This window comes from Piliocolobus tephrosceles, chromosome 21, assembly GCF_002776525.5.
Source record: "Piliocolobus tephrosceles isolate RC106 chromosome 21, ASM277652v3, whole genome shotgun sequence".
Lineage (NCBI taxonomy): Eukaryota > Metazoa > Chordata > Mammalia > Primates > Cercopithecidae > Piliocolobus > Piliocolobus tephrosceles.
In genome coordinates, this window is record NC_045454.1 from 42,191,112 (window position 1) to 42,218,127 (window position 27,016).

Below are 27,016 nucleotides of genomic sequence, written 5' to 3' on the forward strand. Positions count from 1 at the left end.
AAGAAAATAAACAGGCCAGGTGCGGTGGCTCAAGCCTGTAATCCCAGCACTTTGGGAGGCCAAGATGGGCAGATCACGAGGTCAGGAGATCAAGACCATCCTGGCTAACACAGTGAAACCCCGTCTCCACTAAATACAAAAAACTAGCTGGGCAAGGTGGTGGGTGCCTGTAGTCCCAGCTACTCGGGAGGCTGAGGCAAGAGAATGGTGTGAACCCAGGAGGCAGAGCTTGCAGTGAGCCGAGATCCGGCCACTGCACTCCAGCCTGGGCAACAGAGCAAGACTCCGTCTCAAAAAAAAAAGAAAATAAACAGATGAAACAAATTAAAATTAAAAAAAAACAGGCCAGGCGTGGTGGCTCGCGCCTGTAATCCCAGCGCTTTGGGAGGCCAACGTGGGCCAATCACTTGAGATCAGGAGTTCGAGACCACCCTGGCCAACATGGTAAAACTCTGTCTCTACTACAAATACAAAAATTAGCGGGACATGGTGGTGCGTGCCCGAAGTCCCAGCTACTTGGAAGGCTGAGGCAGGAGAATTGCTTGAACCCGGGAAGCAGAGGTTGCAGTGAGCCGAGATCACACCACAGTACTCTAGTCTGGGTGACAGCAAGATTCGGTCTCAAAAAAGGAAAAAGGGGCCAGGCACGGTGGCTTACACCTGTAATCCCAGCACTTTGGGAGGCCAAGGACCAGCCTGGCCAACATGGTGAAACCCCATCTCTACTAAAAATATAAAAACTAGCCAGGTATGGTGGTGGGCGCCTATAATCACAGCTACTCGGGAGGCTGAGGCAGGAGAATTGCTTGAACCCAGAAGACAAAGGTTGCAGCCAACACAGTGCCACTGCACTCCTGCCTTGGCAAAAGAGACTGTCTCAAAAAAAGAGGAAAGAAACAAGAAAAAATGGGCGGGGCGTGGCGGCTCATGCCTGTAATCCCAGCACTTTGAGAGGCCGAGGTGGGCGGATCACGAGGTCAGGAGATCGAGACCATCCTAGCAAACATGGTGAAACCTCGTCTCTACTAAAAATACAAAAAAAATTAGCCGGGTATGGTGGCGGGCACCTGTAGTCCCAGCTACTTGGGAGGCTGAGGCAGGAGAATGGCGTGAACCCAGAAGGCGGAGCTTACAGTTAGCCAAAATGGTGCCACTGCACTCCAGCCTGGGCAACAGAGCAAGACGCCATCTCAAAAAAAAAAAAAAGAAAGAAAAAATGGGGCCAGGCGCGTTGGCTCACGCCTGTAATCCCAGCACTTTGGGAGGCCGAGGCGAGCAGATCGCTTGAGGTCAGGATTGAGACCAGCCTGGCCAACATGGTGAAACCCTGTCTCTACTAAAAATACAAAAAACTAGCTGGGCGTGGTGGCGGGTGCCTGTAATCCCAGATACTTATGAGGCTGAGGAGAATTGCTGGAGGCCAGGAGGCAGAGGTTGCAGTGACCTGAGATTGTGCCACTGTACTCTAGCCTGGGTGACAGAGTGAGACTCCGTCTTAAAATAATAAATAAACATAAACATAAAAAAAAAAACTTAGAGGCCAGGCACGGTGGCTCACGCCTATAATCCCAGCACTTTGAGGGGCCAAGATGGGTAGATCACTTGAGGTCAGGAGTTCGTAACCAGCCTGACCAACATGGTGAAACCCCATCTCTACTGAAAATACAAAAATTAGCTGGGTGTGGTAGCAGGCACCTGTAATCCCAGCTACTCAGGAAGCTAAGGCAGGAGAATTGCTTGAACCAGGAGGCAGCTGTTGCAGTGAGTCGTGATCGCACCTAGGCCTCCCAAAGTGCTGGGATTACAGGTGTGAGCCACTGTACCCAGCCCGGGGCTTCTTTTCTAATAGGGGCTTTTGTTATAGGGGCTTCGGTCATGAATCTAAGAAGAAAAAATATTTCTTCCTCCCTACAGCATCAATTTATTAGAATGATGAGAGGAAGAGGGGTGTTGACCCTGTGTTGCCGTGGTTCTTTACAAGCTTGAGAAAATGTTAACTGTCTTTATCAAGAAATGGGGATGTTGGGCCGGGCGTAGTGGTTCACACCTATAATCCCAGCACTTTGGGAGGCTGAAGCAGGTGGATCACCTGAGGTTAGGAGTTTGAGACCAGCCTGGCCAACATAGTGAAACCCCGTCTCTACGAAAAATACAAAAATTAGCTGGGCATGGTGGCAAGCAGTTGTAATCCCAGCTACTCAGCAGGCTGAGGCAGGAGAATCACTCAAACCCAGGAGGTGGAGGTTGTAGTAAGCGGAGATCACACTATTGCACTCCAGCCTGCGTGACTCTGTCTCAAAAAAAAAAAAAGGATGAAAGGCCAGGCGTGGTGGTTCACGCCTGTAATCTCAGCACTTTGGGAGGCCGAGGCAGGTGGATCACCTGAGCTCAGGAGTTCGAGAATAGCCTGACCAACATGGAGAAACCCCATCTCTACTAAAAATACAAAATTAGCCGAGCGTTGTGGCACATGCCTGTAATCCCAGCTACTCGGGAGGCTGAATCAGGAGAATCGCTTGAACCCGGGAGGCGGAGGTTGCGGTGAGCCGAGATCGCACCACTGCACTCCAGCCTGGGCAACAAGAGCGAAACTCCTCCTCAAAAAAAAAAAAAAAAAAAAAAAGGAAGGATATTGAGGATATGGGAGGAGCCTAAAGCCTCCCCAACCCTCTTGTTGCCACCATTATTTCAACAGGTATTTGTACAATTCATTTGTTTTTTTAATTTATTTTTTTGGTAGAGACAGGGTCTCCCTGTATTGCCCAAGCTGGTCTCCAACTCCCGGCCTCAAGTGATCTTCCCACCTCAGTTTCCCAAATTGCTGGGATTACAGGCATGAGCTTCTACGTCCAGTCTTAATTTGCTAATGAGAGAAAAATTGCAATAATAATACTTAAGCTACTACATGGCTGGCGTGGAGATTTACGGACATCATCTCATACGTACTTGTCAACAATTCTACCAAAGACCTGCTACTATTTACCCCGCTTTGAGTTGGTTCAACAGAAGCTCAGCGAGGAGTGACCTGCTCAAAGCCACACAACACCTAAAGAACAGGCCCTGTGTCACCTTCACCCCCTGACAGACAGGGTAAGGGGGCGGCTCCCCAGGGTCCTCTCACCCAGCGCGTTCTGGATCTGCACGGATTTCTCTGGGCTCAGCAGGGTCTCACCGCCGTCGTAGGGAGAGCGGAAGCGGACGCCCTCCTCAGTCACCTCGGACAGAGACACCAGCGACACCATCTGGAAACCGCCGCTGTCCTAAGGGAAACCCCACCGCAAGGCTGTCAGGGGGTGGAGATGGGGGGCCCCTCACTCCAGAGAAGCGCCCTAGGACGCCGGCTCTCTCCTCAGCTCACCGTTAGCAGATTATGTGGCCAGTTCATGAAGCCGTGGAGACCGTTGGCTTTCTGGATCAGTTCGGGTCCCTGGGTTGATAGAAGAAAGTGTCAGGTTAGGGGTGACAGCGTCCCTGGGGGCCCTTCTTGAGAGACAGAGCTGGCCAGCTTTAGTCCCCGCTGCTCTTTCACGCCCAGCACAAGGCCTGGTCATGGGGGGGCGCTCAATACGGCTGGTCGATTGACTTTGCGAGGAGTGTCCGGGCCTGGAGGACGCTCCATGGCTCCCCACGCCTCGCCGCCTCCCCGCGCGGGCAGAGCCCACCCACCGGCCTTAGACCCAGATGGTAGGTATTGCCCAGGCAGATGCGGCAACCCAGAGCGTCCAGCTGCTCGGTCGTGATGCCCTTCATGGTGGCCTGCGTGCCCACTGGCATGAACACAGGAGTTGCCACTGTCCCATGAGGCAGCCGCAGCTCGCCTGCCCGGGCCCTGGAGCGGCTGCATTCGGCCACCAGCCGCATGATCCGTGGGGCCGACTCCAGGGACGCCTGGGTGGCTACTCCCGCCATCTTGACTGTCGGAACCACGTGGGCCATACCACACAGTGGGCGGCGCCATGTTGGTTGCTGTCACGTGACAGCGCGACCCAGTTCTGGAGCCCGGGAAAGCGTCGGGGGACCATGGCAACGGATTTGAACCCCTGGTCCTGGCTGGGCGCCCACTTAACTCATACCCGCAACACGCTAAAGCGACGAATCAAAATTGCGCTGGGAACGAATCCCATCCCTAGCACTTTCGAGCTACAATCAGAGAATCTCTTAGCCATAATTTTCTCTTGCATAAAATGTGGCGAATTACAGCATCTCCGCATAAAGACGTCGTAAGGATTGAATAAGGATGATGTATAGATCTTTACACAGTGCTTGGCCCAGGCTGCAGTGAGTTATTGGTGGCGCTTTTGTTGCATCTTGTTCATTGCTTTGTACCAAGAGATCAGTAGAGGACCTAGCACATATTAAGGGTTCAGTTAGCATTAGTTTATTCAATAAAAGAAGGAGGCTGGGTGCAGTGGCTCACGCCTGTAATCCCATCAATTTGGGAGGCCAAGGCGGTAAATCAGTTGAGCCCAGAGGTTCGGGACCAGCCTGGGCAAAATAATGAGACTTCGTCTCTACAAACGAAACAAACAAAAATTTTAGCCCGGCACGCTGGCGCCCTCTGAAGTCCCAGCTACTTGGGAGGCTGAAGTGAAAAGATCCCTTGAACCCAGGAGACAGATGAGGCAGTGAGCTGTGATCATGCCAGTGCACTATGGCCTGGGCGACACAGTGAGACCTCCTCTCAAAAAATATAAAAATTAAATAAGGAATCCCAGATTTATAGAAGAGGCTAAGGCTCAGAACCTGGCCACAATTATTCTTTCATTCATTCAGCGTATACCTATATATACATACCCGACTAGCGCCAGACTCCATGCAGCAAGGGGAGGAAGGGTCACAGACTTATTGAGTAGTGGTTGTGTTCCATTTATAATAATAATAAATAAAGCCAGGCACAGTGGTTTTCACCAGTAATCCCAGCATTTTGGGAGGCTCAGGAGGGTGGGTCATTTAAGGCAAGGAGTTTTGAGACCAGCCTGGGAAACATAAGAGACCCCATCTCTACAAAAGTAACAAAATACTAGACCAGTGTAGTGATGTGAGCCTGTAGTCCCAGCTACTTGGGAGGCTGAGACAGGAAGATCATTTAGGCCTGGAAGGTTGAGGCTCATGAGGCTGCAGGGAGCTGTAATCTTGCCACTGCACTCCAGCCTGGGTGACAGAGTAAGATTTTGTCTCAAAAACAAAACAAAACATAATATATAACTATATAACCCCCGGCAGGTGCAGTGGCTCAAATCTGCATTCCCAGCACTTTGAGAGGCCAAGGCAGGAAGTTCACTTAAGGCCAGGAGATTGAGACCAACTTGAGTAATATAGCGAGACACCGTCCGTACAAAAAATTAAAAAATTGGCTGGGTGCGGTGGCTCAGGTCTGTAATCCCAGCACTTTGGTAGGCCAAAGCAGGCAGATCATGAGGTCAGGAGTTCGAGACCAGCATGGCCAGCAGGGTAAAACTCTGTCAATACTGAAAAAACAAAAATTGGTCGGGTGTGATGGCGAGTGCCTGTAATCCCAGCTACTCGGGAGGCTGAGATAGGAGAATCACTTGAACCCGGGAGGCCGAGGTTGCAGTGAGCTGAGATTGCACCACTGCACTCCAGCCTAGGTGACAGAGCAAGACTCTGTCTTGAAAAAGAATAAAAATAAAAAATTAACCAGGTGTGGCTGGGTGCGGTGGCTCTCGCCTGTAATCCCAGCACTTTGGAAGGCCAAGGCGGGGAGATTATGAGGTCAGGAGATCAAGAGCATCCTGGCTAACACTGTGAAACCCTGTCTCTACCTAAAAATACAAAAAATTAGCCAGGCGTGGTGGTGGGAGCCTGTAGTCCCAGCTACTTGGGAGGCTGAGACAGGAGAATGGCATGAACCCCGGAGGTGGAGCTTGCAGTGAGCAGAGATCGCGCCACTGCACTCCAGCCTGGGCGACAGAGTGAGACTCCGTCTAAAAAAAAAAAAAAAAAAAATTAACCCAGGTGTGGCTGGGTGCGGTAGCTCACACCTGTAATTCCAGCACTTTGGGGGGCCAAGACGGGCAGATCACCTGAGGTTGGGAGTTCAAGACCAGCCTGACCAACGTGGAGAAACCCTGTCTCTACTAAAAATACAAAATTAGCCAGGCATAGTGGCGCATGCCTGTAATCCCAGCTACTTGGAAGGCTGAGGCAGAAGAATTACTTGAACCCAGGAGGCAGAAGTTGCAGTGGGCCACTATCGTGCCATTGCACTCCAGTCTGGGTAACAAGAGCAAAACTCCATCTAGAAAAAAAAAAAATTAAAAAATATTAACAGGGTATGGGCCAGGCGCTCACACCTGTAATCCCAACACTTTGGGAGGCCAAGGTGGGTGGATCACTGGAGGTCAGGCATTCGAGTCCAGCCTGGCCGATATGGTGAAACCTCCCCTCTGCTAAAAAAATAAAAAAACTAGCCAGGCATGGGGGTGCATGCCTGTAGTCCCAGCTACTCAGGAGGCTGAGACAGGCGAATCGCTTGAACCCGGGAGGCAGAGTTGAGTTGAGATCACGCCACTGCACTCCAGCCTCAGGCGACAGAGCGAGACTTCATCTCAAAAATCAAAAACGAAAACAAAAAAACCCAAAAATATTAGCATGGTGTGGTGGCATGCCCCTGTAGTCTCAGCTATTCGAGAAGCTGAGACAGGAGGATCACTTGAGCTGAAGAGTTGGAGGCTGCAGTGAGCTATGATTGGGCTACTGTACACCAGGCTGAGCAACAGAGTGAGACCCAAACCCTAAAAAAAGATAATAATAATATACAATATTATTTAGTAATTGTTATCATTACAACTGGATCTGATATCTGTCCTGGCCAGCAGAGAGTGCTATTGTCCCAGAAGACGTCCTTTCAATTGTCAGAAGACGTCCTTTCAATTGTCTTAAACTGGGTTACTCTGGCCAAGACGGTGTCTCTGAGAGCCTCAAGCCTCCTATCCTGTAAGAAAGGATAAGGATGCCAGTTGCCCAGAGGGTGGGGCATCCTTAGTAAGGCCACACCTGGAAAACACCCCTGCCCACCAGCAAGGCAACCTCAGGGCCTTTGCACCTGCTTTTGTCTACAACACTCATCCTTTCTTTACTTTTTCTTTTCTTTTTCTTTTTTTTGAGACAGAGTCTCACTCTGTTGCCCAGGATAGAGTGTAGTGGCACAGTCTCAGCTCACTGCAACCTCCACCTCCCAAGTTCAAGTGATTCTCCTACCTCAGCCTCCCAAGCAGCTGGGATTACAGGTGCCCGCTGCCATGCCTGGCTAATTTTTTTTTTTTTTTTTTTTTGAGACAGAGTCTCGCTCTGTCGCCCAGGCTGGAGTGCAGTGGCTGGATCTCAGCTCACTGCAAGCTCCGCCTCCCGGGTTTTTAAGCCATTCTCCTGCCTCAGCCTCCCAAGTAGCTGGGACTACAGGCACCCGCCACCTCGCCCGGCTAGTTTTTTGTATTTTTTAGTAGAGACGGGGTTTCACCATGTTAGCCAGGATGGTCTCGATCTGCTGACCTCGTGATCTGCCCGTCTCGGCCTCCCAAAGTGCTGGGATTACAGGCTTGAGCCACCGCGCCCGGCCTTTTTGTTTTGTTTTGTTTTTGTTTTTTGAGACGGAGTCTCGCTCTACCACCTAGGCTGGAGTGCAGTGGCACAATCTCAGCTCACTGAAAGCTCTGCCTCCCAGGTTCATGCCATTCTCCGGCCTCAGCCTCCCAAGTAGATGGGACTACAGGCGCCCGCCACCACGGCCGGCTAATTTTTCGTATTTTTAGTAGAGATGGGGTTTCACCGTGCTAGCCAGGATGGTCTTGATTGCCTGACCTCATGATCTGCCCACCTCGGCCTCCCAAAGTGCTGGGATAACAGGCGTGAGCCACCGCACCCGGCCTTTTTTTTTTTTTTTTTTGAGATGGAGTTTTGCTCTTGTCTCACTACAACCTCTGCCTCCCAGGTTCAAGTGATTATCCTGCCTCAGCCTCCCGAGTAGCTGGGATTACAGGCATGCGCCACCATACCCAGCTAATTTTTTTGTATTTTTAGTAGAAACAGGGTGTCCCCATATTGGCCAGGCTGATCTTGAACTCCTGACCTCAGGTGATCCACCCGTCTTGGCCTCCCAAAGTGCTGGGATTACAGGTGTGAGCCACCACATCCAGCTATTTCTTGTTTTTAGTACAGATGAGGTTTCACCATGATGGCCAGGCTGGTCTTGAACTCCTGACCTCAAGTGATCCACCCACTTAGGCCTCCCAAACTGCTGGGATACAGGCGTGAGCCACCGTGCCCAGCTAATATTTTTATTTTTCAAAAACATTTACCAGGCGCAGTGGCTCATGCCTGTAATCCCAGCACTTTGGGAGGCCAAGGTGGGTGGATCATATGACCCCAGGAGTTAGAAACCAGCCTGGGCAACATGGCAAAAAAAAAAAAGTTAAAAAGTTACCCATAATTCCACCTACTTGGGTGACTGAGGCAGGAAGATTGCGACAGCGCTTGGCCAATATAAATCTGCTTCTTGCCAAGCCTTCTATCTCATTCTGATGCCCACTTAAGTTTCAGAACCACTGTTTTTCACTCTTGGCTGCACATGGAATTACCTGTGGGGTTTTTTTTGTTTGTTTGCTTTTGAGACAGAGTTTCACTCTTGTTGCCCAGGCTAGAGTGCAATAACGTGATCTTGCCTCACCGCAACCTCTGACTCCCAGGTTCAAGCGATTCTCCTGACTCAGCCTCCCTAGTAGCTGGGATTACAGACAAGGGCCACCACGCCCGATTAATTTTGTATTTTTAGTAGAGACGGGGTTTCTCCATGTTGGTCAGGCTGGTCTCAAACTCCTGACCTCAGGTGATCCGCCCTCCTCGGCCTCCCAAAGTGCTGGGATTACCGGCGTGAGCCACTGCGCCCAGCCACTTGTGGAGTTTGTAACTATCTCTATGCCCAGACAACTTAAACTAAAATCTATGGTGAGCAGCTTATGTACTTTGGGACAATGAAGTAGGAGGATTGCTTGAGGCCAGAAATTAGAGTCAGCCAGGCTGGAGTGCAATGGTGCAATCTCGGCTCACTGCAACCTCCACCTCCCGGGTTCAAGCAATTCTCCTGCCTCAGCCTCCCAAAGTAGCTGGGATTGCAGGCGCCCACCACAACGCCCAGGTAATTTTTTTTGTATTTTTAGTAGAGACAGGGTTTTGCCATGTTGGCCAGGTTGGTCTCAAACTCCTGACCTCAGGTGATCCACCCGCCTCGGCCTCCCAAAGTGCTGAGATTACAGGCATGAGCCACTGCACCTGGCCAATCATCTCTTTAAGAAAAAGAAAAAGAAAGAAAGAAAGAAAGAAAGAAAGAAAGAAAGAAAGAAAGAAAAGAAAGAAAGAAAGAAAATCTATGGGGATGACTCAGTCATCAGTTTTGTTTGTTTCAAGCCTCAAGGAATTGCTGTGTGCAGCCAATGTTGCCGCTCTGTGGTTTAGGTTCCAAAAACTGCATTTCATTATCTTATCCAATGTGAGCCTCTTTCCTTTCTGGGTGAACTTCTCTTGGAGCTCTGACCTGCTTGCAATTCTTGGTTATCAGAAGCTTCTGGAATGTTGGAGGGAATCCTCTGCATTTTAGAATGCAATCACCATGATTGGATGAATGGCTGATTGGATTAAAGGCTGCCTGGATTTGCTGTTCTGAGGCTAGTATAACCCCTGCTTTTCTTGGCTACCTAACACCTGACCTCCATCATACTCCCCTGCATTGAGAGAATGTCATATCTGTTAAGGCTAAGTCTGCCTTTCCATAGAAGTTATAATTGACAGTTACTTTCCCAGCCTGCCCTGCCGTCAGGTTGCACAAGCTCAGGTTCTGCCATTCACAATTTGGATCAAAAGCCAGTGGTAAGGAGAAACAGGCCCTTGGGCTAGAAAACACTAGGGACAGGGGTTGGAGGCAGCTACATCCACGCTACAGAGATTCATGAAAATAAGAACAGTTTATATCAAAACTGAAGCTACACTCAGGAAATTTATAGGTGGCTGCACATCTGGTGTCCAGCCACAGTAATCCTTGTGGCATCAACTACAGTCTCTGTACTTAGTCATTGTGACAGAGGCTTCTTCACTGGGCTATGTCTGGGGGGGGCATTGGGGTACCATCACTGGCTGTGTTCTCTGCCCTTCCTGGAGATCACGGTGCCACCCGACATTCTCTATTACACACTTTTCAAGCATAGACAAACGTACAGAGAATTGCATAGTTATCACCTTGTAACCAATGACCCGACTTCAACAATGATCAACAAGAGGCTTAATCCACCCACTTAAAAAATATATATTCTGGCCGGGCGCAGTGGCTCAAGCCTGTAATCCCAGCACTTTGGGAGGCCGAGACGGGCGGATCACGAGGTCAGGAGATCGAGACCATCCTGGCTAACACGGTGAAACCCCGTCTCTACTAAAAAATACAAAAAATTAGCCGGGCGAGGTGGCGGGCGTCTGTGGTCCCAGCTACTCGGGAGGCTGAGGCAGGAGAATGCCGTGAACCCGGGAGGCGGAGCTTGCAGTGAGCTGAGATCCGGCCACTGCACTCCAGCCTGGGCGACAGAGCGAGATATATATTCTAATCCGGATGCAGTGGCTCACGCCTATAATTCCAGCACTTTGGGAGGCTGAGGCAGGTGGATCACCTGAGCCCAAGAATTGGAGACCATCCTGGGTAAGATGGCGAAAACCCCGTCTGTACTAAAGATAAAAATTATACGGGCGCAGTGCTGCACACATGTCATCCCAGCTGCACCTCCACCTCCGGAGGTGATTGCATCACTGTACTCCAGCCTGGGAGAAAGAGCAAGATCCTGTCTCGAAAACACTAAAAATAAAATTATATACATACATATATACATATATAGAGAGGTCAATGTGTTCAGTAGGACAGGATAGTCAGGGCTGGGCTCACTGAGAAGGTGAGATTTGAGTTAAGGCCTGAAAGGAGGATGGAGGAGTCATGCCGAATCGGAGAGAGCATTCCAGGCCTTGGGAACAGTTAAGAGCAAAGGCCTGGAGGTGGGAATGTGTCTGGATTGTCAGCTGTGCAGCACGGAGGTCAGTGTGGCTGGAGGCGAGCAGATGAGGGTGTGGAGGTGACGGCACAAAATCGTAGGAAGCCTCGGGTTTTCCTCTGAGCTGGATGAGACAGTGGGCTTTGTCAGTCAGCGTGGAAGGGAGTGGGTTCTAACTATCACCAAGAGATAAACTGGGAATAGGGCGCAGCGGAGGCTTAGTGGCCCCTGTTGGGAGACCTGGGGGCGCCGTGAACCTGCAGCTAGAGGCGGTGCTTGGTGTGCGACTTCAGCACGGTGGACAGCGCCATAGGCGTTGCCTGGAGACTAGGAAAGCGGCCGCTCAGGGGGCGGAGCCTGCGTAAACGTCCCATGAGAAGCGGCGCGCTCCACGCAGTGGCACACTCTGTGAGGGCGGGGCCAGCGAGTGCGGCCAATTAGAAGAGTTTGTTGCCGGGCGTGGTGGCGCTTGCCTGTAATCCCAGCTACTCAGGAGGCTGAGGCGGGAGAATTGTTCGAACCAGGCAGTCGGAGGTTGCACTGAGTGAGCGGAGATGGCGCCACTGCACTCCCGCCTGGGCGACAGAGGGAGACTCCGTCTCAAAAAAAAAAGGTTGTTGACAACCCCAGGACGAAGAGAATTTATACACAGGGCGGGGCCTGCGAAATCCCATCTGGAGTCGGAGCTTGTTAATTGCGCAAGGAAGGAAGGAAGGAAGGGGCGGTGGGCACCCGGAGCCTAGGGACCAGCGGGAAGTTTGGAAGCGGTGGTTTGTAGCGGCTGGGCCTGGGGCGGTTTCCGCGCTCTTCACAAGGAGGCTTGCGCAGCATCCCAGGTGCGTGACCGGGGCTGTCAGATCCGCAACCTTGCCTTCTCTGGGATCGCCCGCGACTGCTCAGGGGAGCCCCCAAATAGGGGACTATGTGGTTGGCCTTAGGGAGCGGGTGCTGAGGTCCTGGGTCCAGAATACGGACTTCTGAGCACTGACTGAAGAATACAGAACATTTGGGAGAAGGGAGTTAGGGATTTTGCTGAAATAAGGGTCCTTGGAGCCCTGAGTTTGGGTGGTCATTTCGGTAGCCTGGAGGATTTCTCCAGTTTATTCATCGGACGTGTGTGAACTGTCCTTCTGTGACATTGCCACCCACCTACTGCCCCCGTTGCCAAGCAAGATGACCTTAGGCGCCAGATCTTTTGAGAAGACAAACGCACTGGCCCAAGAGTTGGGAGTTCATGGGCTTCTTGGTTACTCCGTGGAGAGAATGATCGTCTCCCTCAGAGTGAGATGGGCCCCTTTTCTTTGACATACCGTTTTTAACCCTCCAGTCTGGGAGCTCTTCCCTTATCAAAACCAGTGTAGTCGGCCGCAAAAATCACTGTAAACCTCAGCTCTGATGTTCCAGAACTCAAGCCTCTCGTGGTCTCCAGGGCCCCTATTCTCATCTCTCCCACACACCTACTCAGCTAAGCAACCAAAACAACTGTACTGAGGCGCAGTGGCTCACAACTGTTAATTCCAACACTGTGAGGCCGAAGAGAGGACGCTTTGAGGCAGGAATTGGACACCAACCTGAGACCCTGCCTCTATGAAGAAAAACAAACATTAGCCAGGCAGTGTGGCCTGTAGTCCTAGATACTCAGGATGAGTGAGCCATGATGGCACCACTGCACACCAGACCAAGACCCTGTCTAAAAAATACTGTTTCAACTGGGCGCGGTGGCTCACGCCTGTAATTGCAGCACTTGGGGAGGCTGAGGCAGGCGAATCACAAGGTCAGGAGTTCAAGACCAGCCTGGCCAACATGGTGAAACCCTGTCTCTACTAAAAATCCAAAAATTAGCCAAGTGTAGTGGCAGGTGCCTGTAATCTCACTCAGCTACTCGGGAGGCTGCGGTTGAATAGCTTGAACCTGGGATACGGAGGCTGCAGTAAGCCGAGATCACTCCACTGCACTCCAGCCTGAGCAACAGAGCCAGACTCCGTCTCAAAAAAAAAAAAGTTTCGTTGACCAGGCGCGGTGTGGCTCACGCCTGTAATCCCAGCACTTTGGGAGGCCGAGGCGGGTGGCTCACGAGGTCAGGAGTTTCAGACCAGCCTGGCCAGCATGGCGAAACCCCGTCTCTACTAAAAATACAGATTAGCCAGACATGGGATGGTGCAGGCCTGTAATCCCAGCTACTGGGGAGGTCGACCCAGGACACTTGAACCCAGGAAGCAGGGGTTGCAGTGAACTGAGATCATGCAACCGCACTCCAGCCTGGGCGATAGGGCAAGCCTGTCTCAAAAAAAAAACCAAAAAACAAAAATTAGCTGGGCATGATGGCACACACCTGTAGTTACTGCTTCTTGGGCGGCTGAGGCAGAATTGATTGAACCTGGGAAGCGGAGGTTGCAGTGAGCCGAGATCGCTCCACTGCACTCCAGCCTGGCGACAGAGCAAGACTCTGTCTTAAAAGACAAAGCCTGGCGACAGAGCAAGACTGTATCTTAAAAAAGAAATAGCTGGGTGTGGTGGCTCACACCTGTCATCCCAGCACTTTGGGAGGCCGAAGCAGGTGGATCACCTGAGGCTGGGAGTTCGAGACCCCGCCTAACATGGAGAAAACTTGTCTCTACTAAAAATACACTATTAGCCAGGCGTGGTGGCACATGCCTGTAATCCCAGCTACTCAGGAGGCTGAGGCAGGAGAATCGCTTGAACCCAGGAGACGGAGGTTGTGGTGAGCTGAGATCGCGCCATTGCACTCCAGCCTGGCCAACAAAATAAATAAATAAATAATATTCTTGGGAAGCCTGAAAGGGCCTGAGGTCTTCCCAGGTCAGAATCCATCCATGGCTCCCCACTGCCCTTAGAAAGCAAGCAAGAACTCCTGTGCCTGGCCCTCCACTTGGAGGGCCTCATTTCCCAGCATTCCTTCGTTTTGCATCCAAAATACTCTACCCACCTGACTTCAGCTTCTTAAAGCCCATCCTCATACCCCAGCTGAATTTTTGCTCAAGCTATTCCCTCTGCCTGGCCTCCCCTTCCCTTCCTAACACTCCTGGGTTCAACTCACCCATCCTTTCTCACCTGAGGGGAAACCCTTGACAGGCACTCCCTGTCCCACTGTGACACAGCCCTCTTTGTGCCTGGAAGAGCCATGTGGGTTGGGAGCAGGTTCACCACTGCGTTCCCAGCAACCAGCACCAGACTTGACATGTAATCATCACCCAATATAAACAGGACAGCAGGGCACAGTGGCACCGCCTGTCACCCCAGCCACTATAGGGAAGCTGAGTTGCTTAAGGTCCGGGAGTTTGAGACTAGGCTGGGCGACCCCCCTCTACAAGAAAAATAGTCAGGTATGGAGGAACAGCCCTGTAGTCCCAGCTACTCCAGAGGCTGTGACAGGAGGATCGCTTGAGCTCTCAGGAGTTCAAGACTGGAGTGAGCTATGATGATGCCACTGCACTTCAGCCTGGATGACAAAACAATATCCTCGTTTATTTTTATTTTTTTGAGATGGGAGACTTGCTCTGTTGCCCAGGCTGGAGTCCAGTGGCATGATCTCGGCTCACTGCAAGCTCTGCCTCCTGGGTTCACACCATTCTCCTGCCTCAGCCTCCTGAGTAGCTGGAACCACAGGCGCCCACCACCACGCCCGGCTGATTTTTTTGAATTTTTTTGTATTTTTAGTAGACACGGGGTTTCACCATGTTAGCCAGGATGGTCTTGATCTCCTGACCTCGTGATCTGCCCACCTCGGCCTCCCAAAGTGCTGGGACTACAGGTCTATCCTGTCTCTCTTAAAAAAAAATGAACGAACGCATGTTGAGTGAATGAAACAATGAACACATGAAGTCTCCATTTATTCTGGGATGGGTTAGAGTGAGCCTCTGAGCCTGCCATCAGGCTGGCTGAGTTGTTGCCCAACATTGTATCCAGCCGTCTCAGGCCCGTGCAGTGCACAGCCAGCATGGGGCTCACAGCTGCAGCTGGAATCCAGAAGCTGTCACCTCTGCTGCAAAGGCCAGGCCTAGGGGTCCGGGTACATGCAGTGAGTCCTTGGGGCAGGGCCAGCCCTACTGACTACATGAGCAAAGTCGGTGGTGAGACAAGGGGTGTTTGTTTCCCTGACAGTACAGAGGGCAGCAAACAGGTGGGTGGCAACCCTCAGGGCTGACGGCATCCCTGCCCAGAGTGACAACCAGGGCCTACTGGCTCTACTAAATCCAGGGTGGCGGAAATCCTGGATGTGCCCCCTTGTTATGGCTCAAGAGGCCTCCTTTCATCATAGTTCATCAAGCCCCAATACTTCCTCCCTGGAATCAGTACCAATCCTCCGCCCCTCCCTCCAACTTCATCCCAGCCAACCACACATGTCCAATCGTGTAGTCTGTTGCCCTTCTTTCCCTCCTGGGGCATCCTGAGCCCTCTGGGATGGTGTACGCCCAGTTCCCACTCACGGACCTCCATGGCCCATCCACCAAGCACCCCATCCTATCAACTCATGTAGGACACCGTCCACCCAAAGCGTCGGGGTGTCTCATCACAAGCCAACTGCTGCCTAGCTCTTCCTGGGCCCATTTGTAGGCCCTCCTGCAGGTCAGCTTCCTGGGTTTGGAAGGCAACTGGCCGGGAAGGCCACTTGTCAGTGCTCAAGGTGATAGCCACATCTTCCTGAACCCAGCGTCCTGTTGTAGCTGGGATACTGTCACAGGCAAGCGGCATGACGGCATCATCAGCACTGGTGAGGCCCCTGATCGGAGTGAGGGTTCCAAGGATGCTGTGCCCAGAGCTGTTCTCTCCAGACACGTGCCTGCTGTGCGGCAGATCTGCAGCAGGGCGGGCGGATGGAATCTGTCCCTCGTGGTGGGTCTGCATTCAGAAACGACCGTGGTAGCAATCACTGAGTGGGAAACTGAAGGAGTCCTGTGTTGAGAATGCAGGTGCCTGCCTGGAGTTTGGAGGTATTTAGCAGGTGGGGCCAGGAGGCGTCCCCCTCCATGGGTGTTACAGGCTGGTATTCTCTCCTCAAATACAAGGTCTGCTGATCTCACAGGAGTCTCTTCTTGTCCCAATCCCTTAATACGTCCAGGAGAGGAGACAGGACATAAACACATCCCATCAAAATTGGGGGTAGGACTCATCCATCCTCATCCCTCCACTGTGTGCACTGCTAGGATCGCAGGGTACTCCAGGTCCTCTTCTCCCACCCTTTCCTGGGAGGGACCACTTGGTATCTGGGACCTCCTCTGCTCTAACACAAATAAGAATTCCTCAAAAGTTTTCTAGCACACAACTTGTTCTTTCACCTCTCCAAGAAAGCAAATCTTCATCCTTTGAAAGCACACTTGATATTCATCATTAGCTGAATGATTCTGAGTCAAAAATGGTCCTCACTTTTCCCAGTGGCCATGGTTACCCAAGCACAGGAGGCCAAGGCCTGGGGCTCAGGTCAGCAAAGCAGGATCTCTGTAGATGTGTGGTCCCAGGCTTGGCAAGTACAGTTCTTCCTGGATGGCCGACAGGAATCCTGGGGAAAGGCAATCCCAGCAATGCCCTGAAACCAGAGCTCCTCCTCCCTCCCCAGGCAAGGTGGAGCTAGAAGGGCTGCTCTAGCGTGGGGTCTCCACCTCCGCACACCTGATATTCGATAGGGCAGGTCCCCGCTGTGGGCCACTCTTCTGGGCAGCATAGTATGCTTGACAGCATCCTTGGCCTGTATCCACTAGATCCCAGAGCACCTGCTAGCTGTGACAACATCCTCCAAGCATTGCAGAATTTCCCCTGGGAGGCGAGATTGCCTCAGATGGGAGAATCATGCTCTAGGGAAATCTGCTGGTGTTAGAACCCCAACTCCCCACTCTGCTGAGCCTCCAGATGGCGAGCAGGCTGCAGCTCCAGCACAGACACGAAGCTCCCTCCAGCCACTGACAATCCGTGGCTGGGGTTACCCAGGCCTCACCTGCCCTTTCTTTTTCTAACTGGGTTACGTGTTCCACCACAGGCACGCCCCTACAGAGGACATCACTGGTGTACTTAGAACTACACCAAAATCGGAGCAGAAAAGGCCTGCCTGTTTTGTGATGGGCTCCCCAAGACCAGAATGGGCACTGTGAGCCCCTCTGTGGACGGTGGGAGCCTGAAGCCTGGTGGGACACCGGGTCTACACAGCCCAGGAGACCAGCAACCAGCCTTCGCTGAGCATGAGTAAAACGTCTAGAAGGCCAGAACTGGACCCTGTCTAAGGACCAGGGAGCATCCTGCTGGCCCGCCCTGCTTTCCCCGAGCAGGGACAGAGCGGGGAAACCTGCTCATTGCGCTGCTGGTGGGTCAGACACCCAGGCCTAAGACGGGCGCAGTTTTGTTTTTCTTTATTTGTCTACATTCAGCTTAATTCAGATGTACTGCCTGAATGACCCAGACATAAAAAGAAACCCCCCACTCTTTCCCACTGGTTTTTAAAATAAAATCTTCACTTATAAAACTGAAACACTAAAGCATTAAAATACAGAAAGCTCGTTTAACTCACTTCACAAAAGCATTAACAAATGACGTATCCCTTCCGTAACTATTTAAAGACAAACTGAGTTACCACTAACACCAAGTGTGAATAGACAGAGGGATACTGAACTGCAAGAACTCAAAAACTCTACCCAGACAAAGTTGTAATGGCAACTAACAAACCATTGAAGACACGGAGTCCCAAACACGGCTAAATATGGGTCACAGGACGGGCCACAGGGTGACCCGCTGCACCTCACGACACAGCAACGTGGACGGGGTGGGGGCGGGGGCCTGGAGGGCCAGCTGACATGTTAACTGTGAAGCATAAAACTCGATCTTCTGATGGGAAGTAAGTGCAGAAGGTAGAAATCTCCGCCCCGCGGGGGCTTATCTGTACTGGTAGTTCATGCTGTGGTCTGCGTTTCTGCCATAGCCGCCTTGTGAGGACTGGTAGGAGCTGGGAGGGCCACTGTAGTTCTGGCCGGACCCCGGGGAGTTGTAGTTCGACTGTGAGTAGCCTCCTAGGAGAGAGAGTGGTGGGTTAGAGCCGAGGGGCCCAGCCAGCGGGGCTCAGGTTAGGCAGCCCACACCCAAGACTCGGCCAGGATGCAGGTGGGCAAGACTCGTGGCCTCCTATGCGGCTCTGCCTGCCTACCACACATTACTGGATAAGGCTGACACCAAGACTCCGAGAGGTGGGACCACTGTGGTGACCCTTGTTTCTGGGGGAAACTACAACCTGAGCCCACGGCTGAGCTACTGGCCAGAACCAGGGGAACAGCTGTTTGGCCTCCGTGTCACCCACATTCACACAGGTACCAGGGGTTAAGAGTGGGGACACTGCTGGCTCTCCGGCCGCTCCCGAAAGCCTTAGCAGCTGCCAGTGCACCCAAGTGCGTACTCTCTCTCACAGGGCCCACCTGCCACTGCAGCCCTGCCCACGCTGCCACCTGCTCCCACCAGGTCCACATCCTGCTTCACAGCAGGTGCCGGGCCCCCATGCTGTGCCACCAAGGGCTCCAGGCCCACCTTGTTTGCCTTGGTATGAGGAGCCGCCCCCAGAACCTCCGCCGTAGCCCCCGTGTGACCCTGGGTTGTAGGATGCCCCGCCTGAGCCGTAGCTGTTCCCGCTGCTTCGGCCTCCACTACCACTGTAGTCTGGGGGAAAGAAGACAGGGTGGTTAAGAGGCCCCAGGAAACACACACCTGGGGCGGCCCAGGGGCTTTGTGGTGCGCCTCAGATGCGGCCAGCCCCTGGCCCAGACCCTGGGCCTCTAACTCTTCTCCCTGCCTGCTTCAATGTCGCACATCACCCCAACAGATAAGTGCCAGGAGCCAGCTGCAGCCCTGCAGGGTCACCTAGCCCTGGGCTGGGCTGGTCACCAAGCTCCAAAGCCCTGCTGTGGGGTGCCTTCTCAACTGCTCCTGCAGCCCAAACTTCCCAGCAGCAGCTGAGGAAGTGCACGAGACCCCAGTAGCTGCCTCTCCTCAGCCAGCAGCACCAGACAAACGGCACCCCTTTCTGACCCATACACCCAGTGCAGCCTCTGTCAAGTCCCTGGCCTGCTGCTGAGAGCTGCTGGGTCCCAAGGACACACCTACTCAGCCCCACTGGGCCACTGGTGCAGCCTGGGCCTGCTGGGTCTGTGCATGAGGAAGCGGGAAAGGCGGTGGCGGAGAGATCAGGCTCTTGCAGGGGCTGGATGCAAAACTCTCTAGATCAAGTCCCAGGAAGTCACCTTGCAGCCTCACCCACAGCCAGGGCCTAGAGACAGAGGCCTCAGCTACCCCTGCCTTCGGAGAACACACCAGAGAAAGTGGCAGAGACGGCACCATGGGGCCCCATGCCCCATCTTCCTAGCACCCGCCCACAGCCAATACCACATGTCCTCCTCCTAAGGCCCTTGGCCAGAGGTCTGGGCAGTGCCAAGCTTCCGCCACTCCGTGGGCTGCACTGCTGGGGCCTGGACCCTGGCCCAGCCAAGGAGTTCTGGAAGCCAACTCACTGAATTTGCTCTCGTAGTTGTAGTCGGATCCGCCCCCGCCCCCGGGAGAGTTGTAGGAGTTCGAGTAGGAGTAGCTGCCTTGTCCATGGTTATAGCCTTTCTGCTTGCCCTGCGGGGGGCCATAGTTGCTGTAGGGGCTCTGGTTGTAGGACTGCTGCTGGCCCTGGTGGGACTGGTAGCCCGAGCCGTAGGAGGGCTTCTGCTGGCCCCCGTGCGGCTGCTTCTTCCCAGCGTGTTTTGGGGGCACCGGTGAGTTGTAGTTGTCACCTTGGTAGTAGGAGCCATAGCCGGAGGAGCCACCACCGCCCCCGCCGCCACCGCCACCGGCATTCCCAGAATGCCCTCCGTTGCTGTAGAACTGACCTAAACAGGGAGGCAGTGGGTCAGGCGGAGGACGGGAAAGGGCGGGAGGGAGGGAAGGGCAGGCGGCAGCCATGGGTCCTGAAGGCTGACCCACAAGCCCAGGTGAGAGGCAGCAGAACAAGGAGGGAGAGGAGCAGTGGCTCCCGTCCTTAGCGCAGCCATTCAGGCTGGCCCAGCCTTCAGCTCCACTCACCCAGCAGCTGATGACAACAATGGGGCTCTGCCAAGCAGCACGCGCCAGCAGCTTTTGCAGTGGATGTCAACATTACAATGAGATGGACTCCGAGCGCAGGACGACATTCACAGCTAGCTGACGGCTACCCAGAGATCCCCAATGGCAACAGGAAAAGCAAAGCCCCAGAGAAGCAGCGGCCACCCCCCTCCTCCCTGCTGTGCTGGAAACAGGCTCCACAGGCACAGGCCTGGAGGTCCCCAAGAGATACTGTTTAAAGAGGCCCCTGGTCCGTCATCATCCTTAGACCAACTGGTCTGAGCTGGTTTGGTTCATGGAAGACAAATCGAGACTTAGTCAATGATGCAGGCACCTCCCTTGTGATACTTGTGCAAGCATGTGACTCAGGATGTGAGCAAGCCCCAGCCTGGCTGGTGGGGGAAGACTGGCCACGGCTGGGGCCAGGACAGCCACCAGGTGAGGCCTAGACCTACAGCCCTGATTGTCCCCAACGCCCCTTCCTTGTCCCCAGCACAGCTGCTGGGTGCACGTGGGACTGAGCAGCAGGGCTGAGAGCGTGCAGTGCAGCCACCACATTCTCAGCTGCAAGCTGAAAATGTAGCAGTGAGACCCCACTTCTGGTCAACTAGGTTTGTCAATACACAGCCCCACCAGAGGCCTGAGTGGAACAAAGGGGATGGCACTGGCTGAGGGAATGCTGCATCCCAAGCCTTGCAAGGGAGCCCCACAGAGGGGGTCTCCACAAACGGGCGTGGGAAGGCTGAGAGGGTGGGTGAGGCGGGAGGCCAGTTCATGGTGGTAGCTCTCTAGCCAAGCTGGGCAACGCCCAAGCGCTCAGCAGGTGCAGCTGAGTTCCTGGGCTCTCAGAGCGGGTCGGCTTGTGAATGCAGCCACCTTTGCCCAGTTAAGCTGCCCAGACTGCCAGGCCCAGGGTGGGTGGGACGGAAGGGGAGACTCCCACACTGCCTGTCCTTCCTTCCCAGATTGAGGACACCAAGGGCCCACCGCCTCCTGGGTGGGGTAACTGGGAGTCCTCACGTGCCTCCACCCACTGGAGATGTATAACCCCACGCTGGTGTGGTGGGCTGCCTACGCGACAATGTGGACAAAACTATCTGCAACCTTCGGTTTGTGTTCTTCAGGCAGGCCTCCTCCCTCGCCCCCCATCACAAAGCCAAGACACCAAGGGGGAGGACGTGTCCCACAATGCCAGAAAGCGAACATGCGGCAGCTCAGCGAGGAGACTGGGAGGATGGGATCTTCAGAACACCCCGACCAGGACCCAGGACCCACACCCCACAGCCCCACTGCCCCAGCTTCCCCAGTGTCCTGCACTGAGCACACCACCTCGCCCCGCCTGAAGCCGGGAATGAATGAAGACGCAAGGGCCGAGGGCTTGTTACTTTCACATGTATTGATTAAAAAAAAATAAAGGGGAGGGGGAGTTTTCAACGTCATTCAGGATAACTATTTTCCTGGTATAAAAAGACATTATTCTCAAACAATAACTTTCTAAAAAAAAAATACATCATGCAATCAAAGTTTTAAAAAGTTTCACTGAATGTTTCAAACCTCTGGGAACAAATCACGTAGTAACCATTTTGACCAGTTTTTGCCTGAATAAACGCAAAATCTTGCAAGTCAACACAGACGCAGGCTTTGCTGCAAAAAATAACCACTGATCAGAGCCAAAACCAGTTTCCAAGGAGGACACCTGACAGAAAACAGGGGCCTCAGTAAAGAGCCAGAATGACTCTGTGTGTGTTTGTAGACAGAAACTTCTATGCCTTTGGAGTCTGTAGCAGCTGCACACGCAAGCAGCACTACCTCTGCCCAAGGAAAAGCCAGCCCTTTACTGGAGAAGCAGGGAACATCACGGTTCTTTCTCCTTGATTAAAAGTCCCAATAAACGAAAAACAAAAAAATCCAGAATCCCATGCATCTGCAGCTGTAATTAAGACTTGCAAAATTTCACGTCATCTACCCCTTAAAGCCTGTCTGTTTCTTGCACTAATAATGGAAGCACAGTTTTGATACCTTTGAGAGTTCACTCTCTAGCTAAACCAGCCACAAAACATTGCATTCCCAAACAAGAACCCACCAGAGCATTACAAGAGGCGGGAGAAGCTAATTCAGCGCAATACACAATTCCCCACGTTCCCAATGTTTTCACATGCTCGTAATAAGAAAAAAGCCGGTTTCTCTGGATTCAGATGTGGTGAAATCGTTTTCATCACTGTCAAAGGCATCAACCAGATTTGGGAGTTTGTTAAAAGGTTAAAAATTCATACAAAACCTGCTGTAAATTAAGACAAAGGTAGATTAAAATGCGTCAATGTCTGTCTCTTTAAATAAAGTAATGCTTTCCATAAAAAGCAAAGGTGGGCTTTTGCCTTGATGCCGAACAACGCTGTCTCTAGAATTCTGTGCAATTCTGCACAAAAATACATTCTCTGAAAAAATTGTTTTCCACTTAGTGTGAACTTCAATAGGACCAAGTTCAAAGGCAAATCACGATAAAAACTGCCATTGTCTTAAATTCTGCAGGCTAAGAGTTTCAGACAAGCTGCGGTGAAAAGCCACGGTTGAGAAACCCAGTGAAGCACAGGGACACAGCACGGACACTTTGGGTTTTGGAGTTGGAGGAAATTGGAGTAAAAAGTTGATTTTGTGTGCAATACTTTTAGACGCTCTAGGAAGACCCAAAATCATGATAGCCGTAGCAGTCTGTGAAAAAGTCACCTACAAAAGGGGGAGACAGAGCAGAGAGAAGAAATTAGAATTCTTTTGAAAAAGGGCACAGAGCGCCACATTTGAAATTCATGTTTTAGATTTCTCTGCTCCTGTAACCCCCCAATGAAGGCTCCTTCTCAAGACAAGAGCTGTGCACTGGCCGGAAAAGCGTATTCATAAGATTGGTGCTTCGCATGGCTTAAAGCAGAGAAATTTAAAATTCTAACTTTTAAGGAACTTTGCAGTTACACGAGTTTGTGTGTTAACACAATCAATCCCACTGCGGGGCGGGGGGGGGGGGGGGTCGAGGGCCATGTGACCTATTCACCGCAACAAGGTGTGTGCCCCTTCTACAGCCTCCTCGAGGCTGCTCTGGCCACCCTTTGCTAACTCAGGCCCAGAAGCTACACTGCGGCTGCTTCCCAGGTCAGACAGAGAGAAACACACTTACTGTAGCCTGCTGTCGCCGAGTTGCCTCCATATCCGTAGCTTCCATACCCAGCGCCTGGAAGGGGAAAGATAGGGTTACCGGGGACCAGCAGTGTCTCAGGCCCACCCCAGGAGCCCTGCACACTTGTTCCCAGAGCATGCACATGGGAAGATGGGGACAGTGCAGTACGAGGGCCCTTACCAGCATTCATGTAGCCTCCGTGGTTGGCACCACCAAATCCTCGCCCGCGCCCTCGTCCCCGGATGTTCCCACCTCTTCCCCGCCCTCGAAGATTGGGGGGTGGGGGCACTTCATTGTGCATGGGGCCTCCCATGCCGAAGCCAGGGTTATGTGGCTAGAAAAAAACACAGGGAAGTAACATTCCCTTTGTGCTCACATTGCAGGAGAACCCATGCCTGAGCCAGGAGGTTCAAGGGCCACTGCTCACCTTAGCAGCAAATTTCGGTCCCCCCCTGACGGGTACTGGGGCTCTCTTCTTTTTGTTGGCATCAAGGGCGAGAGGGGTGTCAGGGAAAAGCTTTTCTAGGGCAGCAAGGGCAGCGTAGGCCTTCGCCACCTTTTTGTTGGAACCAGCACCTTGGAACTTCTGTCCATCCACTTCAACCTGGAAAGTGCAGACAGAGGTGACCCAGTGCCTCCCTCTAGGGGCAGGGGGACCCCAGGCCTCCCTATGGGATTGCCCCAGCAGGCAGCTCCAGGCCGCGCACCTCCATGACGAAGCGCTTGTCGTGGCTGCCACCGGTCTCGGAGATGAGCTCGTACTTGAGCCCCCGCCTTTTCTCGTTCAGCTCCATGACTGGGTTCTTGCCGTGCTTTGTCAGGATTGGCCCCTGCTGTTTTACGTTCTCAGGGAAAATAGAAAAGACGACCGACAAACTCAGCTATGGGCTTTCCAGCCACACAGGGGCAGCAGCAGGACTGAGGCGGGGCCTCTGCTCCTTATACACTGCCAGTCCTTGCCAGACAGTCTCCACCGACTCTAGTGAAGGCCTTCCAGCAATGTGCCCCTTCCCTGTGCCTCCCCTCTGAACAGCATGTTCTCAACCCAGGGCCACCCCAATGTAGCCTAGGATGCTGAGACAACATTCACAAGGCCCTCCCCGACACAGCTTGTAGGGCAGCACCCAACTTCCTATGTGGGCTTCTGGCCTAAAAGGTCAGCTTTTTGGGGCAAATTAACAAGGACCAGTAACCCCCTCACTGACAAGACACATGGCTGCCTGCTCTGTCCTGGCCGTCACTCCCAGCACCCACCATGTGCTCACCTCGGCAGTGGCATCTGAGGGAAAGGCCGCACTAGGGGTTGAAACAGCTTCTACCACTGGGGCGGGGGCCACCACCGCTGGCTTCGCCTCAGTCTCCTCAGCCGAGTCCTCCCCTTTGCTAGAATCCCTGCCTTCGGCACCCGTCGGCAAGCCCATGTCCTGTAACACCTGCAGAGGTAGCAAGACCCCCAAGGTCCCAGTGAAGCAGGGCTCAGCCCGGGAGCCATGCATGCAGGGCCTCCCCATGGCCTACAGGCACCCACCCAGAAAGCCATCTGGAGGAGGGCTGTTTCCTTTCAGCTTCTGCTCCTAGGAGGCCCTACATAATGTCCAACCATGTTTGGGGACCCCTCTGCCTGCCAGCCACAGTGGGAAGGCGTTCTTGGCACATGTGACCTGCAAATAGCTGCCATCTAACTATATGTGTTTTTAGGATCTACATGCCCTCCCTGAGAGACAATGGCTCATATGGGGCCCAAAACAAAGATCATGGTTCTGCTATTAGAAGACAGTGACACTGGCCACACTTACCTTAACGGCCACATGCAGCTTGGCCGTCTTTTTGGAGGGCCCAGAGGCCTCGAATGAATTGCCATCAACCTCCACAGACATGGTAAAGATGGGGGCATGGACGGGCCCAGTCTGGGACACCAGCTTGTACTGCAGCCCTGGCTTCAGCTGGTTCAGCCGCATCAGGGCATTCATAGCTTGGGGGGGCTCTGCCTTCTCCTCTACAGAGAGAACACCAAGGTGGCTCTGGATCAGCACGATGGCAGGTCTCCACGAGAGCTCTGCCAATCCTAACCCCGGGGCCTGCCTCTGTGGCGTAACACAGTGTGTGGGGCAGGCACACAAACTGAACCCAACTTGCACCTCTCCTGTGGCCTCCAGCTGTGGCACCATCATCCTACTCATCTTCTACATCCCCAATCACGCCTCATCATTGTTAACGGACTCAGAAATCACAAGTAAGAAAAATGAAACAAAAGCAAGCGCTCCCTATAGCTTCAGGGTGAGCCTTCATAGGACCAGATGGATAAAGCAGCAGCATGAGGGGATGTCTGCACCTTCCTGCTTTTTTATCTATTTAGTTTTTAAAATCTTTCAACACTGAATTTAAGCAAGGTCTTGCTCTGTTGCCCAGGCTGGAGTACAGTTGCTCACTGCAACCTCCGCCTCCCAGGCTCAAGTCATCCTCCCATCTCAGCCTCCCAAGTAGCTGGCACTACAGGTGTGCCACCACACCCAGCTAATTTTTGTGTTTTTTGTAGAGACGAGGTTTCGCCATGTTGCCCAGGCTAGTCTCAAACTCCTGAGCTCAAGCGATTCTCCCGCCTCGGCCTCCCACAGTGCTGGGATTACAGGCGTGAGCCACCGCGCCCGGCCTGTACCTTTCTTCTGAATCTTCTTCTTCTTTTTGCTGGGAGACTTCTCTTCCCCGTCCTCCTCCATTGGGCGTTTCATGGGCGTAATGGCATAAGTGGTGCTGGGTGGGATCTGAACTGCAAGGAGAGAGCAGGTCATGGCTGAGAGATGCAGATGGCCACTCTTCCTGGAGCCCCAGCCATCAGGCAACCGCCGTGGGCTTACCGGTGTAGTCCACTGGGTTTTCATTCTTTGGTTTCTTGGGCATCTTGGAAGGCAGAGGGTCCATGCCCAGGACTTTATGGAGCTGGCCGAAGGCAGCGAGTCGCAGTGCGTGCTGGAGAAGGGGAAGAGGCTCTGACTCAGCTGCCCTGTGCTCCCAGTCATGGAGTGTGCGCTCACTACTGCCTTCTGAGGAGGGGCAGAGCTGAAGGGCTGCTAATGGTCTCCTCTACGACAGCAAGGGGTCCCCCACCAGCCAGGGGAGAGCCTGACTGCTCAAGTCCAGCCTTGCTGTGGGGGAAGGCCAGCCTGTGACCACCCCCCTTCCAGAGGAATACAGGAGACCCCAACCTGGGGACTGGTTGCCACACGGAGCCATGTGGTAGCCTGCAGGGGAAGGTCCCCCGGAGCAGTCCGCACAGCAAACACATCTCCCAGCACCACTCAGTGTCCGAAAATGGCACTCGAGCAAGCCAAGGGAGGGGGCAGACGACAACCAGGCATGGCACCAGGGGAAAGAAGCAGCCCAGATTGGGGCGCCCTGTATCAGACACGATCCCTTTGCCTTCAGTCCCCGACCTGAGCCTACGAGTCCAGGGGCTACCCTGGGAATACCCAGTAATGGAACTGGAAGCCAGTGATTACAGACTGGGTCAGGGCGCACGGTGGCAATGGCGATGACTATACCTGCGCACTCTGTGTGATATCTTCCCGTTGCTGTCTGTCTAGATGCCCAATAGCATCAGTGGCTTCTTTTTCACAAGGGTCATAAATGCCAGAACCATCTGAAGGCAGGAAACAAGGAAGATATGCAGAGGATTATCTTTTAGCATCTCTGAAGAGGTGTGCTGGCTGAGGGAACTAGGTGTGTTACCCCCCGCGCC

The 27,016-nt window shown here is 53.1% G+C and overlaps 2 protein-coding genes and 1 pseudogene across 7 annotated transcripts in view; all 3 read right to left on the minus strand.

Annotated features, from left to right (window-relative positions):
* Positions 1–3,925, minus strand: part of QTRT1 (queuine tRNA-ribosyltransferase catalytic subunit 1) — an 11,892-nt gene extending 7,967 nt beyond the window's left edge. Inside the window, exons 1-3 of the mRNA XM_023194239.2 lie at positions 3,667–3,925; positions 3,359–3,427; positions 3,084–3,260 (exon numbers count right to left, since the gene is read on the minus strand). Coding sequence (XP_023050007.2) covers positions 3,084–3,260; positions 3,359–3,427; positions 3,667–3,909 — 489 coding nt within the window. The 5' untranslated portion in view covers positions 3,910–3,925. The remainder of the gene's footprint in view (positions 1–3,083; positions 3,261–3,358; positions 3,428–3,666) is intronic.
* Positions 3,926–14,860: 10,935 nt separating this feature from the next.
* Positions 14,861–16,209, minus strand: LOC111527710 (annotated as a pseudogene). Its single transcript, XR_002726746.2, has one exon. The product of XR_002726746.2 is annotated as an uncharacterized LOC111527710 (transcript).
* Positions 14,861–27,016, minus strand: part of ILF3 (interleukin enhancer binding factor 3) — a 46,106-nt gene continuing 33,950 nt past the window's right edge. Inside the window, exons 9-20 of one of the 5 annotated variants that reach the window (XM_023194143.2) lie at positions 26,820–26,917; positions 26,136–26,247; positions 25,937–26,047; positions 25,077–25,276; positions 24,546–24,713; positions 23,988–24,125; positions 23,708–23,884; positions 23,461–23,614; positions 23,281–23,334; positions 19,541–19,903; positions 18,564–18,692; positions 14,861–18,055 (exon numbers count right to left, since the gene is read on the minus strand). In XM_023194143.2, the coding sequence (XP_023049911.1) occupies positions 17,922–18,055; positions 18,564–18,692; positions 19,541–19,903; positions 23,281–23,334; positions 23,461–23,614; positions 23,708–23,884; positions 23,988–24,125; positions 24,546–24,713; positions 25,077–25,276; positions 25,937–26,047; positions 26,136–26,247; positions 26,820–26,917 (1,838 nt within the window). In that variant the 3' untranslated portion in view covers positions 14,861–17,921. Of the gene's footprint in view, positions 18,056–18,563; positions 18,693–19,540; positions 19,904–21,490; positions 22,839–23,280; positions 23,335–23,460; positions 23,615–23,707; positions 23,885–23,987; positions 24,126–24,545; positions 24,714–25,076; positions 25,277–25,936; positions 26,048–26,135; positions 26,248–26,819; positions 26,918–27,016 lie in introns of those variants that run through there. The other 4 variants (XM_023194145.2, XM_023194146.2, XM_023194147.3 and 1 more) reach the window with 4 other exon arrangements.